General features: G+C 38.5%; 1 protein-coding gene across 5 annotated transcripts in view; it reads right to left on the bottom strand.

The window, feature by feature from the left end:
- The window catches only part of Rap1a (RAP1A, member of RAS oncogene family), a 74,768-nt gene that overhangs the window by 17,884 nt on the left and 38,503 nt on the right, over positions 1 to 18,381 (bottom strand). For 2 of the 5 annotated variants that reach the window (XM_052179555.1, XM_052179552.1), the window contains exon 2: positions 1,923 to 1,951. Coding sequence is in view for 4 of the 5 variants with exons in the window: in XM_052179552.1 (XP_052035512.1) it covers positions 1,923 to 1,951 (29 nt within the window). In the remaining variant the exon portion in view is untranslated. Of the gene's footprint in view, positions 1 to 1,869; positions 1,952 to 12,857; positions 12,882 to 18,381 lie in introns of those variants that run through there. The other 3 variants (XM_052179553.1, XM_052179551.1, XM_052179554.1) reach the window with 2 other exon arrangements.

Raw genomic sequence — 18,381 nt, 5'->3', positions numbered from 1 at the left:
ACAACCCAGGACCTCAGACATGGTAGGCAAAGATTCTACCATCATACTGTGTCTTAGAACTGTGTGTTCATACATGCGTGCAGAGACTGGAGGACACTGGGTGTCCTACTCTATCACCCCTAGCCTTATTTCTGTCCTCTAACAGTTGACACCTATTCAGAACTAAGTCCTGGGCTGTTCTCTCCTATTCTCTCCCTGGACAATTTTGTTTGCGCCTATGGAATTTAATTTATTTTTTTATCCTATTCCTTGTTTCCATCTACCCAATCTATTTACAACAACAGTCCATGTATTTCATAGGTCCCTCTTCTCAGCATTTCTAACTTTCTAAAAAGTCATTTCAATCTTATTTAGATGCATTTATGTTCATGTATGTGAGCCACAGCGACCAGAAGAGAGCACAGGCTCCAGCAGGACTGGATTAAAAGTGTCGTAAGCTAGTCAATTGGGGTTCTGGTAACTGAACTTAAGTTCCACTCAAGAACGGTGTTTTCTCTTAAGTGTCCAGTCATCTCTCCAGCCCTGATACCTACAGCTTTTTGAAAAACCAAGCATAAATGGCAGCCTAACTAGTACCTTTCTTCCCTATACACACTCCATCTTAGACACCACAGGTCAGACATACAAAACACCCACATACATAAATAAAGATATATTTTGAAAAAGTCCAGAGAGAAATTGCTGGACTGAAGTTATATGTAAAGCCAAGTGCTGTGGTATACATTTGTAATTCTAGCACTTGGGGAACTGAGGCAGGAGGATTATTAATTTCAAAGCCAGCCTGAGCTAACACTGAGGCCCTTTTCTCCCCTTCTCCAAATTACATGCATTTGAAAACTCATTTCAAGAGAGGTGTTAATTTATATTCCTAACAGGCTAACAGTAATAGAACTCATGAAATTAAATATGATCAACATATACATGGCAATTAATATCATATCACAAGCCCCTTTTAATCTCTTACAGATTCATTTGTGTATTTAACGTATTTTACTTGAGCCACTTGAGTATAAGTATCAGGCTTTGCATTTCCATTCCCTCACTCGCACACCCCGCTCCCCAGTGCAGCAGTCAGTTTCAGGTCTACCTCCTCCTTAATCTTCAAGCCTGCCTCTCTTCTTCACTAGCATGGCCCTAGTCAAGCACCTAAGCAATCTAGTGGACTTAACTAGCTCCTGACTTTCTCCCACTCTTCTAAATGACAGAGGTTAAGGCCCATTTGTTCAATGAAACATACAGCTAACTCACCTGCTTCCAGCACCCCAAGAAACCTACACAGTCAAGCTTAAGTCCCGCAAGCTCCCGCCTCCCCGCCTCTCCCCTTGCCTAGCTAGTCTGGCCTTCCTTGCAGTGCTCAAAGCCAAGGCCACTTACCAGTCTCTCCCTTAAAAGTCTGAATTTTTCTTTCAGAGCATCAAGTAGCTCTTTAACTGTGTTTTATTACATCTACTTTTCTGCCATATTGTGTGCTCCATGAGAGATTTTTATCTGCTGTTGTGACCCCAGAGACTGGCATGGTGCCTCATACATGAAAAAAGTAACTCTCATTCCATGCAAGTTTGGAGTCAGTTAAGGAGAATCTACTCTGAGACAATCTATAACACTTTTCCCCAATGGAATATACACTTTCCTTACAATAAAAATTACATTCCACTTTGAATCACAAATATTGGTGGCCAATAAGTAGCTGGTATACAAAAGTGTAAGGGGCTCTCCAGTCTAAAGCTATACATCTTTGACTACAAACAGCAGGTTTAAAAAGAGCAATGCCTCATTTTTCCTTAGCGACTAGAAGCATGAAAACAAGCTAACGTCCACATCCTATGTACTAGTTAATACTGATTAGTTATAGCTGGGTGGCTAACTTACCAGAGCAGACTTCCCCACGCCTCCTGAACCAAGGACTACTAGCTTGTACTCACGCATGATGTGCTGTTTAAATATTGGCAATCTGAAAAAACAAAAAAATAAAAATAAAAACTTACAAAACAAATTAAGAATGTAGCATCAAATACAGGGTTTGGTTTTTAATTTTTTCCATTGACATTATCTAGCTAAAACAGGGGCTATGGGCAAAAGTCTTAGTTTTCAATAACAGCTTTACAGGACCAGTTCCAGACTCTTTAATTTACTGATGATGATCTCTAACTAGGTATCAGCTGATAAGCCTGTACATGTTACTTTGAAGAATGACCAGAAAACAGGGCATTTTATTTGCAAAGCTATAATTTGGAGAGACACGTGAGCTTTAATATAATTGACATGCTACTTTACTTGCTCAAAACATATAGTACTTCTGTGATATTCTATTCATTGTTATTTTATAGCTGAACAGTGTAAAATAAAATGTCAGCTTGAAAATTCTTAGGCTATAAATAGTATATGAAAAGACACTGTTAACATGTAGCAGCAGGGATTAGTAAGCACTACCTAAGATCCAAAGAGCTGCAAAAAAATAAATGGATTATAAGCTTATCTTACAAAGTAAAAGCCAGAAAGTAATTTCCAATGGTCAATATGGAATAACAAAGGTAAGACTTTCCACCCTATAGAGAATGCTAGAATGCGGGGGTGGGAGTGGAGGTGGGGGTGATGAGATAACTATTCTAGACAAGAGAAAATCAACAGTGAGGATGGAAACCTGTAGTTAAGACCAGCAGAAAGTATTCACAAGTCCTTGGCTTTCTATCTGAAGATACTTTTCAGGCCGTGCTACAGGGAGAAAGCATTCAGGCAGCGTTGGGAATACAGCAGAGGAAGGGGGCTAGGCTCTGACAATTTCAGGAATCCTCAGGGGATCACTTGAGTCTGGGACCGATAGTAAGCCAAGCTCACACTTGATGACTAGCCATAGTGTCTGTATAGGTGCTCTATACAAACACTGGTTTTTCTCAGCATGATTAAATTCCAAGCACTATCGAGCAATTCACTTGAAAATATACTTCTATACTTCTTAGAAATGTATCAAAAGGACTACCAAGCAAGGATATTGAACTACATGAGACAAAGCAAAGAACATAATATGACAGAAAAGAAAATGTTGCTACAGTCTCAGTGTTTACATGGTGATAGAATTTGATGCCTCCTGGTCAAACAGCAGGCATCCACTAGACACCTCAAAAATTTTACACGTTGGTAGAAAAATCTAAGAAATCCCTTAGTGATATTCTTCATGTTTTTCAATGTAGAGCTAAAACCAAACCAAACCAAAACAACAACAAAAAAACCAAAACTATGGCTGGTGAGGTAGTTCACACCTTTAACCCCAGCACTCAAATGGCATATTTCTGTGAGTTTGAGGCCAACCTGCTCTACACAGTGAACTTTATGTCAGCCAGGGTTACACAGTGAAATCCTGCCACACAAAGAAACAAGCTATGGAATGTGAAGCTGAGCACCTGGCCTATTACAGTTTACATTTTACCTAGTTACCCAGATAGAAAACAGCTTGCCTGTTTGTTTTAAACTCATGGGTGTTCTGCTAGCATTGCATGTCTGTGTAATGTGTGCCTGTTGCCCACAGAGGCCAGAAGTGAGCACACGATCTCCTGGAATTACAGATGTTTGTAAGCCACCATGAAGGTGCATGACTCAAACCCGAGTCATCTGCAAGAGCAGCCAGTGCTTCTAACCTCTGAGCACCCTCCCTCCAGCCATGATATGGTGACTTTTCTTCATGTTAGCATGGCTGCATGTATATTTATGTAACACGGACTGACGCAAGGACAGATCAGCAGTAAAGGAGTAGGAAGCCACATCGGCAGTGCAGTGGGACCTGATGGAGACCTCTACAGCAGCATTAGACTGAGAAGGGGCCTGTGCTCTTCTGAAGGTTCAGGACTCTAACTGATGAGAGAGAAGAAGAAAGGCAAACACAACTTCTAGGAATCTAGCTTGCAAAAAAGTGGCTCCTGCAACTGAAACAGGCTCATTGCTTGGGGAAATTTGAGATTCCTGTGGGAAAAGCACGTAATAGAATTTGATAGCTATTTTTAAAACTCAGGTTTGAAAGGGCCTAGAAAAATGGCAGCAATTAAAACCACAGCAGTATATGAAATTGAGGAACATTCAGTGAAAAGTGGGGAAAGCTAAGAAGAGGACTTGGAAATAACTACACGTTATCATAGAGACACAAGAAACAGGTGAAATCTGGTGAGTTTTTGTTTGACAAACTTGTATAAGTATCCTACGTGTGTATTAGGTGGTTCTCTCATTTACCTGAAAACAGGTATGCTGATGGTTACATACAAGGGCATACTGCTTTCTGCACACACTGCCTTGTCCTTATCCAGACCTCTCAGGGGACTGTAATCATTATGTGAGCTCACCAGTACTCTAATTCAAGAATGCATCTCTCATGAAGTAGCCACATTACAGCAAACTGTGAGCTTGTTTATATTCCCCAAATGCCTCCAAATTTTCTAGGGGAGCAGGAATTAGGGAAAGAATTCAGAGATGATCAATTTACTTGGGGGAATGAATTCTCCAACAACAGAATATTTAGCCTCTGTTCCTTAACAAAATGGTTAATATATCTAACTTTCAGAGTCATTTTTCACATACCCTATGTACATAACATGGGTTATGAATACGCATACATAGAAGCATATCTATAAAAACAATAAAATAGCTTGTATAACAAGCACATACACATAAATTATCAGTAAGAGTAACTGGAGTTATATCTTCCTTCTAAAGGAAGTTACTTCTAACACATCACTGCCAAGTAAGGAAACACGGTATTTTTCAAGCAAATTGTCTTTATGATCTCAATCTCGTGTCCTGTGCTCCCAACAAGCAGCAGAAAGCACCTGACTTTGGCTGAGATGGCTGACAAATGCTGTACAGACACAGCACTCTAGTTAAGTTTTAAGTCAACCTTAATGTATTAATGTTATGATTCAAGTTCTAAACTTTTTCCTTCACTCTTCCTTCCACAAAAGTAGTTTTACAAAGTAACATAATTTGTCTCTAAAAAGCAAATAAATCCTAAATTAGTTTTTTGTGTTTTAAAAATACATAAACTAAGCCGGGTGGTGGTGGCGCACGCCTATAATCCCAGCACTCTGGGAAGCAGAGGCAGGTGGATTTCTGAGTTCGAGGCCAGCCTGGTCTACAGAGTGAGTCTCAGGACAGCCAGGGCTATACAGAGAAACCCTATCTCCGGGAGAAAAAAAAACCAAATCCAAAAAAATAAAAATAAATACTATAGACAAAAGTTTCCCCTGCAAATTGAAACTAAAATATACAATTCCCTAAAGGAAACCAAGTATTTGACCAGGATGAGAAATTTTAGACATTTGAGCTAAACTGTAACAGTAGGAACCCCAAAGTTGCTCCTAGCAACTGCCTTTATCCATAAACTTATTCACTTATTGGCAGTCTCACTATGCAGCCCTGGCAGACATGGACCAAGCTATGCAGACAAGGCTAGCCTTCAACACAGAGATCTGCCTGCCTCTGCCTCTGAGAACTGCTGAGATTAAAAATGTATGCCACCATATTCCACCACATGCTTAAATATTTCCTGATAGCAACACTATCATTTATTTACTTATTTTTGAGACAGGCTTTCTCCATTATGTAGCCCTGGCTGTCCTGAAACTCATTATGTAGACTGTTCTCAAACTCAGAGATCCACCTGCCTCAGTCTCCCAAGTGCTGTGATTAAAGGTGTGCACCACCATACCTGGGCCACTATTTTAAAGCAGCGGCTGGAGCTTACTGGTTGAACACTTGATATGCAGCTCTCTATTGGCTTCCCACACGGTAAAACAGACAGAACAAAACTCTGCCAAGTGGCCACAACGTGTTTCAGGGAGGAGGAAATAGAAACAGAAACCCTGACAAGATTTAAACCTTCTAAAACATCAACCATCTTAATACTATAACATAATGAAGACTGCAGGTTTCCAATATGAAACTGTGTCATTATTACCTTACTGAAAGCATTCATCTTGAAGCCCTCCTCCCCTGTAGCTTCTAATACTCTCCAGACTAGTACACCTGGGGAAGGAGTGTATATACAAAGCCATAGTGTAAGTGAAGAAGTGGGTCTCAGAACTCTTCTCATGCTCACCACATACCAAAATCCAGATGCTCAAGTCTCTTACACACTATAATATCTGCACATAAACTATTTATATCCTCCTATATACTTTAAATCATTCCTAGATTACACCTGATAAAATATTAATGTTATGATCAGCTTTAAGAAAATGTAACTATTATACAGATTACCATTACATGTTATTTAAGGTATGATATAATAAGAAAAAATGCACATGGTCAATACAGAAATACCTTTTTTATTCATGGCTGATTGAAACCCTGAGTACAAAACCTAAGGGTATAGCATGCCAACTGTATTTCATCAGACTATATATCCTAAAAAACAAAAACAAAACTCTATTCCAGTTTATTAGAAGAAATACTAATAAATCTGGAGGACTGAACAAGAAAAGGATAGAAATGTTAGAGCAGAACATAAAAGAAAAAATAATTAACTGCAACTGATTGCGATCTGCCTACAATGTGCAATACCCTGTGTTAAACACTTTATATGTGTTAGTATTTTTAATCCACACAACATTCTTAGTATCCCTAGCCTTATCCCAATTATCCTCATTTTTTTTTAAAATTTAATTTTATTTTATGTGTAAGGGTGTTTTGCCTGCATGTGTGTCTGTGCACTATATGCATGCAGTATCCAAGGAAACCAGAGAGGGTAATGGATCCCTGGAACAGGGGTTATAGACAAGTAATTATCTTAGTTTTACAGATGAGTCAGAGAAGCTAACATTAAGCAAGCTCATAACAGGTAGAGGGGTAATTTCATTTAGATGAGAAAAGATGACCACAGATCTGAGAAAACTATTTGAGAGACAAAAATATTTAAGAGAATAACAAAACCTAAAGAAACAGTTGACAGACCCTGTGAGAAGCTGCCAAATAAATGTTTAAAGACTTTTCAGGGTTACACTGTTTATAAAAAAGATCTAGTAGAGATTTATAAAAAACATGATTATCTATATAAAATGATGGTAGATGGGATGAAGAAAGAAGCATGGTTTAAAATAAGGGTTAAGTTACTGAGTCTAACTGAGACGAGAGTGTAGAAGAAAGCTCAGAGATAGGAACACACCCTAGGAGAGTACTGTGATTTAAGTGTCTGCCAATCTCATGTGTGAGAAACCTAAGGTGTATCTTAAGAGTATAATATCTGAGAAGTGGGACTAAATCATGAAGGCTTTGATCATTAACAAAGAATTACTGACTGCCTGAGGACTGGCTTTGTTATATAAATGTTTTCATTTGCTTGGGAAAAAGATAATGATGAGTATTTCTATACATGGAAAAATTTCAAGTTTAAACAACTATGGAAAATATAATGTTAGCAAACTAGATGAATATACTTTTGAAAGGTGCCAAGGATGGGTCAGTATAAAGTGGGTGCTGCATAAGCAAGAGGACCTGAGCTTAGATTCCCAGGGCACACATGTAAAAAGCCAAATACGGTGGTGTGGTCTAATGATGCATGCCTGTAACTCCAGGACTAGTGGGGTGGGGACAGGCTGTGGTGAGGATAAGAGGCAAACTCTACGGGCTGCTTAGCCAACCAGTTCTACAAAACAGTGAATTCCAAGTCCCCTCTATGTAAGGTGGAAAACAATAAACACAGACACCTGACATCAACTTCTAACGTTAACGTATATAAGCACACTTGCACCCTACACTCAGCCACATCTACCCCATAAATTAACACACACACACACACAGGGAGAGAGAGAGAGAGAGAGAGAGAGAGAGAGAGAGAGAGAGAGAGAGATCATTCAACAAGACTCAGAAACTGAAAAATCAACAATGTTAGGTCCAAATCTGGCCCCCAAAATGGCAATGTCCTAAACAGAAAGATTCTGACAGGTGGTAAACAGGATTGTTATACTGGGTAAACAGAAGCTTAAAGTAAGCATTTCTCGGGAATCTCTGTAAGGCAGTTTCCATTTACCAGGAAAACCATGACCTCCTTTATCTGCTCACAATGATCAACTACTTCAGACAAAAGCACCTAAACAGCCATCCTCAGTCACAGATTCCCCCACCCTAACTACCATATAAAATCCACTTGCTTTCCCGCAAACCACCATTCTCAGAGGCAGAGAGGCAGTTTGTTCCCCCATTGAACCGTTCTTTCTACCCACAGAGTGGTCCAGAATGGTGATTTCACTGACGCTCACTTACAAACAATAAGAGAGTGGTAAACAAAGATATTAGGAACAGTGCAAAAGATGTCACACAATGAAAAGAATCCTGACTCCGGTCAGTGCTGACAAATACAAAAACCTAGAATATAATATACGTAACTTAGGTGTGGTAAACAAAGAGCTGTTTTGGGTTGGGATTTTTTGGTTTTTTGGTTTTTGTTTGTTTGTTTGTTTTGGTTTTTTTTGCATTTTCCTGCTTAAATATTAAAATATAAGAACTTCTTTAATCACAAGCCACCAGAACTACACAGGGTAATGGGACCGCCTTCAAACAATACTGCACATAAAATTCCACTTCTGGGCAGCTGAGTTATTAGTTCTTTCCATTGCTCTGAGCTTTGTAGTGGCCACTAGCTGGCTTCAGTTCTGTCCACTACTATAAATACAACAAAAGAATTTCTCTTCCATTTCTAGACTTCAAGCATTTGAAAAGGAATTTTTTTCTCTTTTTCTTTTTAGTATCTATATGTATTCCTCTGCAGTAAGCAGTCTTCTTTTTAAATCATGTTTCTGTTACTGCCATGGTTTCTTCTGTGAAAGCTTCTGTCTCTCTGACTCTTTTTATATACACTTTGTGCTTAGGATCTAGTTTCATGGCAAGGTAATTTGCATACTATTCATTAAACATTGGGCTCAATACCTGACACTGTACAAACAAAAACCAAACCACCTCAAAACTATCCCATGGTTGCTTAACACTACTGGAAGTTACTAGCATTACCAAAAAAGTGGTCACTATTACCTTAATCTACAGTTAAGTTACTTGAATATTAGAGGCTGCTTCTTCATTTTTGGTTTTAGATATTATGATAAAAGTGCCTATCTTCAAAGTGCTACAGGTTAAGAATCCCCCCTCCAATGTGCCTGGGCACAGTGGTGCTTCAAACTCTGGACTGTGGAATCTGGAGCTCTGTTCCTCAGTCCTCCTAAGAAAGCTGGTGCAGGAAGGACATCTACATCTTCTGCAAGCTGTTTAGTTGAGGGTAGAGTCTAAACTATAAGGATAGTGACTGTGTCTGGGTTTTTGTTTTGTTGCTACTGTTGGAATTTTGCTGGTTTTTATGGGAAAGCACTAAATTATAACTCACTCCCATTGTCAACACTTTTTGGTGCAGGTATAGAACCCAATGATCCTTGAGTTCAAAACTTTTCTCTGCCTTTTCCTTATATACGTATCAATTAGAAACACAAATTATACTGTTTTAAAGAAATGTATCCATCTATATCATCTAAATAAATCTTTGTCAAAAACTTTAATAAGAGGTTGGGTGTAGCGGCATACATCATTTCTCCCAGCAATTAGAAGGCAGAGGAAGATGGATTACAAGAAGCCACTTGGTCTACCACAGCCAGTTCCAGGCCAGCCAATGTGAATACTGCCAAACAGACAAACACCACTTGAATGATAGTTAACTCATCGATTAAATCCTTAGAATTTTCTAAATATTCAAGTTAAAGATTTCAAAAGGTAACAGTAAAATTTCTGTTGAGTTTCCTAAGTGGTCTTGAAAGCTTAGTATATTATTGTGACAATAAAATAACTTACCATCGAATTTATTCACTAACCCCCTAAAAATGATATTGCAATAGTTAATTTTGGTTGTCTCCCCCTTCCTCAGCTGCCATGATCTGCTATAGTTAGTGTTCATGTTTGGTTTTGGTTTTTGAGACTAGATTGTGTTCTGTAGTGTAGGTTGACTTACTACTCATAGCAATTCTTCTGCTCCAGTACCCAAATGCTGTGGTTATAGGCATATGCCACCATGTTTGGCCCCTTCTCTAATATGCACTCTTCATGAAGCATCAATGATTATTTATCTCTAAACATTTTCTGTAATCTTTATGATATCCAGTTAGTGATAAACAGTCATAGTTTTTGTTTTAAAAGTTATGTTGTTCTCCATTACCACTACTTTTGAAAGATATTTTAGCTTTAATGGATGCTACTTTGAGTATACTGTCTATTGTCTTGGTTTCTATTTTCCTTTCAGTAACTCAGCTGTTGTAATGGCAGATCTTTTCAAAGTTTCCCCCCTCTGGCTGTTTTGGCTGTGGTTTTTAACTGAGTGCTTAGTCTTAGATTTCTATTTAGCTTACTTAGGACCTAACTTTTAATGTTTTGGAAATATGAATTCTTAATCTCCTTAAATACTATCTCTATGTGACTTTTCCTCATATCTGGACTTCTGATCAGATAACTGCTAACCCTCTTCCTGTATAAGGATGTAGACCAAGCTGCTCTACTGAGAACATATATCATCTTAGGACTATTTGAGTCTACCCACCCCTGCTCATATAGTCCAGGGCTTCTTTAGCAGTTTAGAAATATGCGAGCCAAACTTTTATATCTTACCCTGTCATTTATACACATACACTCCCCGCCCCCCAATAGCTCACCAACCATGTAACATTCCATGGGATGGAAGACAAGAAAAGAAAGGCCATACTTTTTCTCCTTATTCATGACCTAGAAGTTGCACAATTTCCCACTTGCATCCCAAATTGCTCAGCGCTTATCACAAGGGCAGAATTTACTTGCTGGAAGGCAATGGCGTGGAAGCGTTAGCTAGGCAGCAAAGCATTCAGTCAGCACATCCACCCATTACTAGAGGGAAAAGCATTGGGAAAATAGCATTTTACTGCCATTATTTTCATATCTTTTCTTACATATTTCTATCCTTGTCTCTTTCAGTTAACCTATTTTCCAAATCATCTTCTTGATCACTAGTTTTCTAAAATAACTTGTCGATTTAAACTTATTTTTATTTATACAAATATATTTATATATAACAAATGTATATATCTATAAACAAAATATTTAGTTTCTAAATTGTTTTCCCTTCAACGCTAATGGTAGTACTTCATCATCTCATTTTCTTCTTAAGTAGCACAGTGAAACAGTTAAAACATGAACACAAGATTCACACTGGCTCATCTACTAACCTTGACCATGTTAAGTCCTCATTTTGTGCTTTAGTTATTTACCTGTAAGTAGTCGCTGTTTCACAGTTGTGAGAACTGACTGAATTAATATGTATCAAGGATTTGAATATTGGGAGATTCATAGGAAGTTCTATAATACTATGCCTCATAATTCTGATATTTTCATTTAAAATTTCCTAAACATGCTGTTATCTATATAATGATGATAAGGTATAAAAGTCAGTGGGGATCCAATTCAGCCATCTATTGTAGTTGGTCCTTGTTTTCAGTAAGTTTTTTCTTTTTTAACTGAGGAATTTTTTTTTTTTAACTATGACATTCATTTGCTTCTGTCAAGGGGCTATCTCTGGCTGGAATTACTGTAAACCATATTTCATTTGTATCTTAGAACTAGCTATAAACTGCCTTAGAAATACAAATCTCACAGAGATTAGACTCTAACTATAAAATGTCAGGGAGTAACTGCTTCCCTCCCAACCTCCATCACCACCTTCAACTCAGTTCATTTTCCTTGTTGTTGTCTAGGGTTGGGGGCCAAACAGACACATACACATGATGGGCTATTTTCTAATAGACTGAGTTAGTGTCCTACTTGTATGTCTCCAAGACAATGTAACCAACCCTAAGAGTTCAGTAAATGACCTCATGACAAAAATAGGTGTAGTAGTTGTTCTAACTTTTACTTCCTAATCCTGTATAGAGCATGTCCTCTAAAACACCCACTCTAGAGCTGGGGCTGGGGCTGGGGCTTTAGCTCAATGGTGGAATGCTTATGTAGCATGTGTCTAGATCCAGGATCAATCCACAGCACCATAAAACAAACAAACAAACAAACAAACAAACAAACAGTAATAAAACTTAAAACAGTTCCAGCTTTTAGATACATGAAAAATACTGTATATTCTGCCTTTTAAAGTTATTTTCATCTGGGAGGGTAAAGGAACATAGCATATCATTTGACCATGAGTCCCCTAAGTTTTCCCCTCAGAACCCTAATTATCTTTAAGCATTTCTAGGTCATAGCCAATTAAAAGTATGCACGCTTGCTTTGTTACTAAATGTTGTAGCAAGATCCTATGATACTTCTCAAACCTTAAATGATAATGGTAAATTTTCTTGGTGAGGAATATACAGAGAAAAAGAAGAATTACATTCCTTTTTAAAAAAAGAATGTGCCACAGATGTATAAAGAGTGCTTCTTAGGATTACAGAAAGGTAAAAATATATCTTTGCTTACAAATTCTCTATGGCCAACATATATGTCTTCCCAAGCAAACAGTCAAGAATCTACATTTAATGAAGAAATTCTTTGTAATATTCTGAAGATGAAACTATGCACAGTTGATGTTATGAAGATACCATCCTACTGTGATAGATAATTTCATCACAAAGCAGTGCTTTTGCATTTTGTGTCACTTTTTAAACATCTTTTGACAATTCACACATAACGTCACCGAGTTTGGGGCATTTTCATCTATCACCCTCTCCTGCTGAAACCCTTCTTCCCAATTCTCTTCTTCCTATGTTAATGCCGTTACTGGGGGGTTGCCAGAGTTTAATTAAGGTTGCTTACACTAACAGTGGTTATTTACCAAAACATGAGCAACTACCCATTCCTACTGAGGAAAATGACAGCCCTTCCTTCAGTACCTATTAACTATGCACAGACCCTCAGCGAGAGGTGGTCCAAGAGCACTTCTGCACTGCAAAGTGATGATGAGCCTACTCTTATACGGTCTTGTCCAAGTGATGACACTGCAGTGAGGTAATGGATACAATGGCCAAGTCACGTCCAGAAGAACTGGCTCTTACATTCTTCCTGCTTCCTCTTCTGCTGTGTCACTCCCTTTTTTAAAGGTAGAGTAAGGGGAAAAGACAGCAATGTTAGAATTACCTGGATCAAGAACCTGTTAACCTCAAGCTAGAGAACCTATCTATTTTTTTCTTCTAAGACGTAGTCTTAAACAGCCATTATTGTTCTTCTAGGACTTCTGAAACTGCCTCATAACTAGGTCATTGTTGCTTAATCTCCACAGCACATTAGCTCTACACTGTAGACAGAATGATCTTTTCAGGATGTGTGTGTGTGTGTGTGTGTGGTCAGTTTTAGGACTGTCAACCTGACACAGCCTAGAGGCACTTCAGAGGGAAGCCTCCATTGAGAAATAACCTATGTTGTCTGGCCTGTGGCCATGCCTGTGCTGTACTGTTTTATTACTGGATGCTCGACTCACTGTGAGTAGCACCGTCCCTGGACAAGCAGTCCTGCGATTTTAACAAAGTTAGCTAAGTATAAGCCTGTGAGCAATCCAGCAGCATTTCTCTGTGGTAAATCCCTGGCTGTGAGTTCTCTGGTTGAAGGCAATGCTACAATGAGTAGCAAGGTGCCCTGCCTCCAGGTTCCCACCTTGAACTCCTTCTGTGATTTCCCTCAGTGATGAACTGTGACCTGAAAGTGTAAAACCAAACAAACCCTTTCCTCCCATGTTGCTTTTGGTCACTGGTTTATCACACAGCAAAAGAAAGAACTATAACAGTTACCATCCTCCTTAGGGAATCAAATGGCTTCTTTTTGTTCTCTGGTACGATCAAACCCAAGAACAAGTCTTCAAAGCTTGTAACTGAGCCCTTTGTACTCTATCTTGCTCTGCACTCTTACTCGTTGCCAGGCACCCTGGGTCTCTCTTCAGTTCCTATAATCTGCCACATTTGCCTTTACCAAGGGATTGTACAGAAACACAACTATTTGTTTTCCTTGAAATGCTTTTTATCTTAGTTGTTAATGCTAACTGTTGTCCTTAGATCTCAGCATACTATTTTTATAAGATTCATTCTAGGGCTGAGGGAATGGCTTAGTGGGCACTGTGCGTTTCAGTGCCCACAATTCATACAAAGCTGGATACAGGAGTGTACCATCTAAATAGCCCCCGTACTTCTACAGTAGGACAGAGAGCAGAGACAGGAGACTCCACCTGACCTGGTGTATGTAGCCTGCTCAGAGACAATGAGATCTTGCTTCAAGCAAGGGACAAGGTGAGAGTTAATACCTGAGACTGCCCTCTGGCAGTATGTCTGTCCTATGGTGAGACCCTGTCTCAGAGAGGAAAACAGAACTTTTAATCTTAAAACAACCTAATCTTAAGGCATTGTTTTTAATAACTAATTCTAGATTTGAGTTAGAGGAGCTGGTAAAGATATGCTGTATGGCTGAATGTTGTACCTTATCCTATCCACAGTCCTAAAATGATAGCTTTTTTAATCAAGTAATATAAATTCTAATTTAGGGAGAAATGTGTTGTTCAGCATGTTTTTATCCCTGAAAGACAACTAAAGACATTTTTAGGAAACAACTTTAAACAAGCATGTTTTTCCAACTATGAATTTTCATGTTATGAAGCAAGTGAGTTGGAGAGACTGGTTTTGTCACTGTTGGTTTGTTTGCCTGGAAGGACTTGCAACATATCCCTGGCTGGCTTCAAATTCCAGCTCCTACTTTGGCCTCCTGGATGATGGACTTTACCAGTGCGCATCACTAAACATTCAGACAAGCTGGCAACCTCAAATAACACTGAGATGGATTTAATAACTTAAAAAACAAAAAAGAACTAAAAAAGAAGGGCTGGGGGCACAGCTGCATGTCAAAGTTTAGATCTGAACTCTAGTAGAACAGAAAGAAACTGTATTTCTTTTATTTCTTGTTGTCATATGTTAAAAAGTATCACCTATAAATGCAGGAGTTCACAGTACAGTAGGTGATCAAGGTATATATTGCATAATTAAATTATTAAACTGGGCTGTTTTCTAGAAAGAAAAATACTTTTAAAATGAAAATTTCAAATGTACTTTTTACATAAAATCAAATTACTACTCTGAAGTAAAACTTACTTCTCATATTTAAATGATTTAGCATTCATCCGGAAGGGATGATCTTTGTCAAAGTGTCTCTGACTGTAACTTTTCCTTCTAAATGTCTAGTACTGAGAATGCCTCTAAGTAACAGAAGGGAGAACAGTATCATATCCAAAAATACCCTGTACTCTGCCTTTGGGGACAACATGTGCTCTGGATCCATGAGCTATCAAAGCCTAGTGAATGCCTGTATCCTGTTTAGCAACATAGGAAATCATCACAAAGTGCACAGCTGAGTGATGGACATGGGAGATGGGGTACTGTCAAACAAGACACTTATAAGCCAGGCCGAACACCCTTGTATGTTTAGTGTGTAGGAGCACATGCATATGTCACAGGTTAATGCTGGGTGTCTGCTACCACTTCAACCAATTGTTCTGGGACAGGCCCTCTCTGAACCTGAACTCTTGGGATCCTTCTGATTCCCCAGTAGGTGTAATGTACCAGCTTAACTCATCACATGGGTGCTAGGGGTCGAGTCACCTCCCCAGTCCTCAGTCTAAAACATTTTAAGATTAATACTTTCAAGGTTGACTAAAAGTTTTGTTTTGTTTTATTTTTAATTTTAAAAGATACACTAAACCAGGTTAACTAAATTCTGCTAAGCACAGCTAAATATATCCAATTCTGGAATGCACTGGCAGATATACTTCCATAAGTGAGAGTTTATTTACTCAAATTTTGTTCCTTAGCAGGACTGCCAAGTAAACTACATATTTATAATCTTAAATAAAGAAGACTGAGTTTAGAGTCATTTGGGGGAAAAAGATGACTATTACAAAGTTTCTGATATATCTGTCTATTTACTATTTTTGATGCAGGAACAGCTTGATCCAAAACTGAGCTGTTAACCCTCCCGAGTGTTAGAGATACAGGCATGAACTACCACACCCAGAAACATATTTTTAAATAGACTGCATTTCTTTTACTCAGCCAAAATGTTGTGACCTTGAAAAGTAAAACCGTCACCAATAGCAACTAAACTTTATATAGCAATTTGTCATTTATAAAGTTTTTAAGTAATCAAAAAATTTAAAACATATTTTTGTCCCAATTATAAGGGAAACCACAAAAGTATTTTACTTGGGTTAACTATGACTTAGGCATAAAGTAACTAGGAAGCCATAATTCAACCTGTCTCTAGTGTTTAAATGACACTAGCTTTTTAATATATTTTGTTACATAATAACAACAAATAATACCAGCCTACATTTCTTGAATATTTAGTATAGATAACTCATATATAACTAAGTATAGATACAGACACATATATCTAACTCATATATATATAGATAACTCATATATAGATAAATAAGTATAGATAATAACTAAGGGGCCTGAAGGCACAGCTTAGTGGCAATATATCTACTTGGTATAGGTAAGACCACAGGTTCAACCCCTAGTGTCAGCTGGGAAGGAGGAAGTTATACTAAGCTTAGGAGGTAGGAACTAATTAATATATAATATACTAACGAGTTCACATCTAGAAAGAAAAAGCATTATTCAAACTCAAGCAATTTGATTTCAGAGTTCAGTGGCTAACATGCCAACTTGTTTCTACCCATATACACACATATATAAACTTGTATTTAAGCACAGGCTCACCTTTGGAAGGAGATGGGGGAGTGAAGAGTATACATCACTGTGTTTTAAATGTATTACATGAAGGCCAGGAGAGGAAGAAAGTAGAAGTAGAGTATAAAAGATGTGGAATTTCAAGGGGGAAAAAAGCAGATTCAAGAGAGTGGAGTAAGCTAGCGAGCTTTCACCATGACAAGCCAAGTGAGGGGAGAACAAGCACATAGTGTTTATGTGTCTGTGTGAGTGTACCGCATACGTGTGCCGATAACCACAGAAGCCAGAGAGCTAGAGCTAGAGTTCCCTGGAGCTAGAGTTACAGGCAGTTATAAGCCACCTGATGTGGGTGCTGGGAATTGAACTCTGGTTCTCTACAGGAGCAGCAAGCACGACTGGCAACTTAGCTATCTCTCCAGTTCCACAAAGGATGGTTTTCACAGTAGGTTATCAGGTTACTGTGGTCTCCTATAACATCCTAAGACCTACAACGTCTGTATCACAAGGGCACAGTTTTACAGCAGGAACCCAAGAAAGAGCACCATGTAGGATGGAATCGGGAAATAAACTGGAGAGAGACCACAGGAAGGCATGGAAACAGTTTTTTCAAGCTGCCTACTAATAATATATTTTAGTTTTTAACAGCTTCAAGGTTAGTATCTCTTCCTTAATACTATAAAGAAAGAGACCATCCTAGTACCCCAAACAATACTTGGGAATGGTAGATGTTCAATAAATACTGCATGAAATAACTAAGGCTGGATTCAAAACTAGCTTTTATTGAACACTAATGTCTATGACCTTTCCCACTATGTCTATGAGTTCCCAGTTCAATAACCTAGTAGGCCCTTAGAATCAAATGAAAATAGGGCTGGAAAATGAGATAATCTTTACCAGTTCAGCAACATCAGTGTGAACAACAAATAAGATAACATACACATAACATTCAGCAACACTACCAATGTAGGAACCCTAAATTACAAGGCAGCTCTAGGATTCACACTGATTCTTAACCTTAAATTGAAAGGTACTGAATTGGTCTCAAATTGAAGTGGCTCTGGCCTGAGGTGATGCTGGGAAGTCAAAGCCACTTTGCTGCCACAGCACGGAGAGTGGCAAAGGAAGAGGCAACAAAACCAGGAGACATGGTTAGGCAGCTTTTTTGAAGCTGAAACAAACCAACCAAACCAAACCAAAACAACCAAACCTACATTGCTTACAGGCTGATTTGATTGACATTTGGCTAACTGACATTTGCATGTGTATGTGAATCCAGAACATCTTCAGGATATAGAATTATTTTGCTAAACTGAAATTAATAAAACCCAGGGCAGATTTGGATTCTTTTTCCATTGGAGGATGTTGTATAGAAAAGGTTACATTGGAGAAAATGAATGGTCTTCACTTTGGAGGGAAAGAAACCCCCAAACAGGCCTGGCTCATGCAAAATGAATATGACAGTTAGGCAAGAGGCACTTTAGGGTATACTCTTGGGTCTCTGATTATCTTCAATTGTGCATTTGGTGATGGTGTTGAGAAAACATGTAGTACAAAAGTTGACCCCAACACAGTAGCAACTAGAAACAGAGCAGACTTGTATAAAAGCACAGGTAGGCTTCTAGGGGTAACACAAGGTAGTGTGGTGAGAACACTTACCAGCTTCAGTGTACTGTGTAACAATAAAGAACAT

The sequence above is a fragment of the Apodemus sylvaticus genome, chromosome 4 (assembly GCF_947179515.1).
Source record: "Apodemus sylvaticus chromosome 4, mApoSyl1.1, whole genome shotgun sequence".
Classification (NCBI taxonomy): Eukaryota; Metazoa; Chordata; class Mammalia; order Rodentia; family Muridae; genus Apodemus; species Apodemus sylvaticus.
Note: the sequence above shows the minus strand (reverse complement) of the source record. Positions and strands in the feature narration are given on the sequence as shown.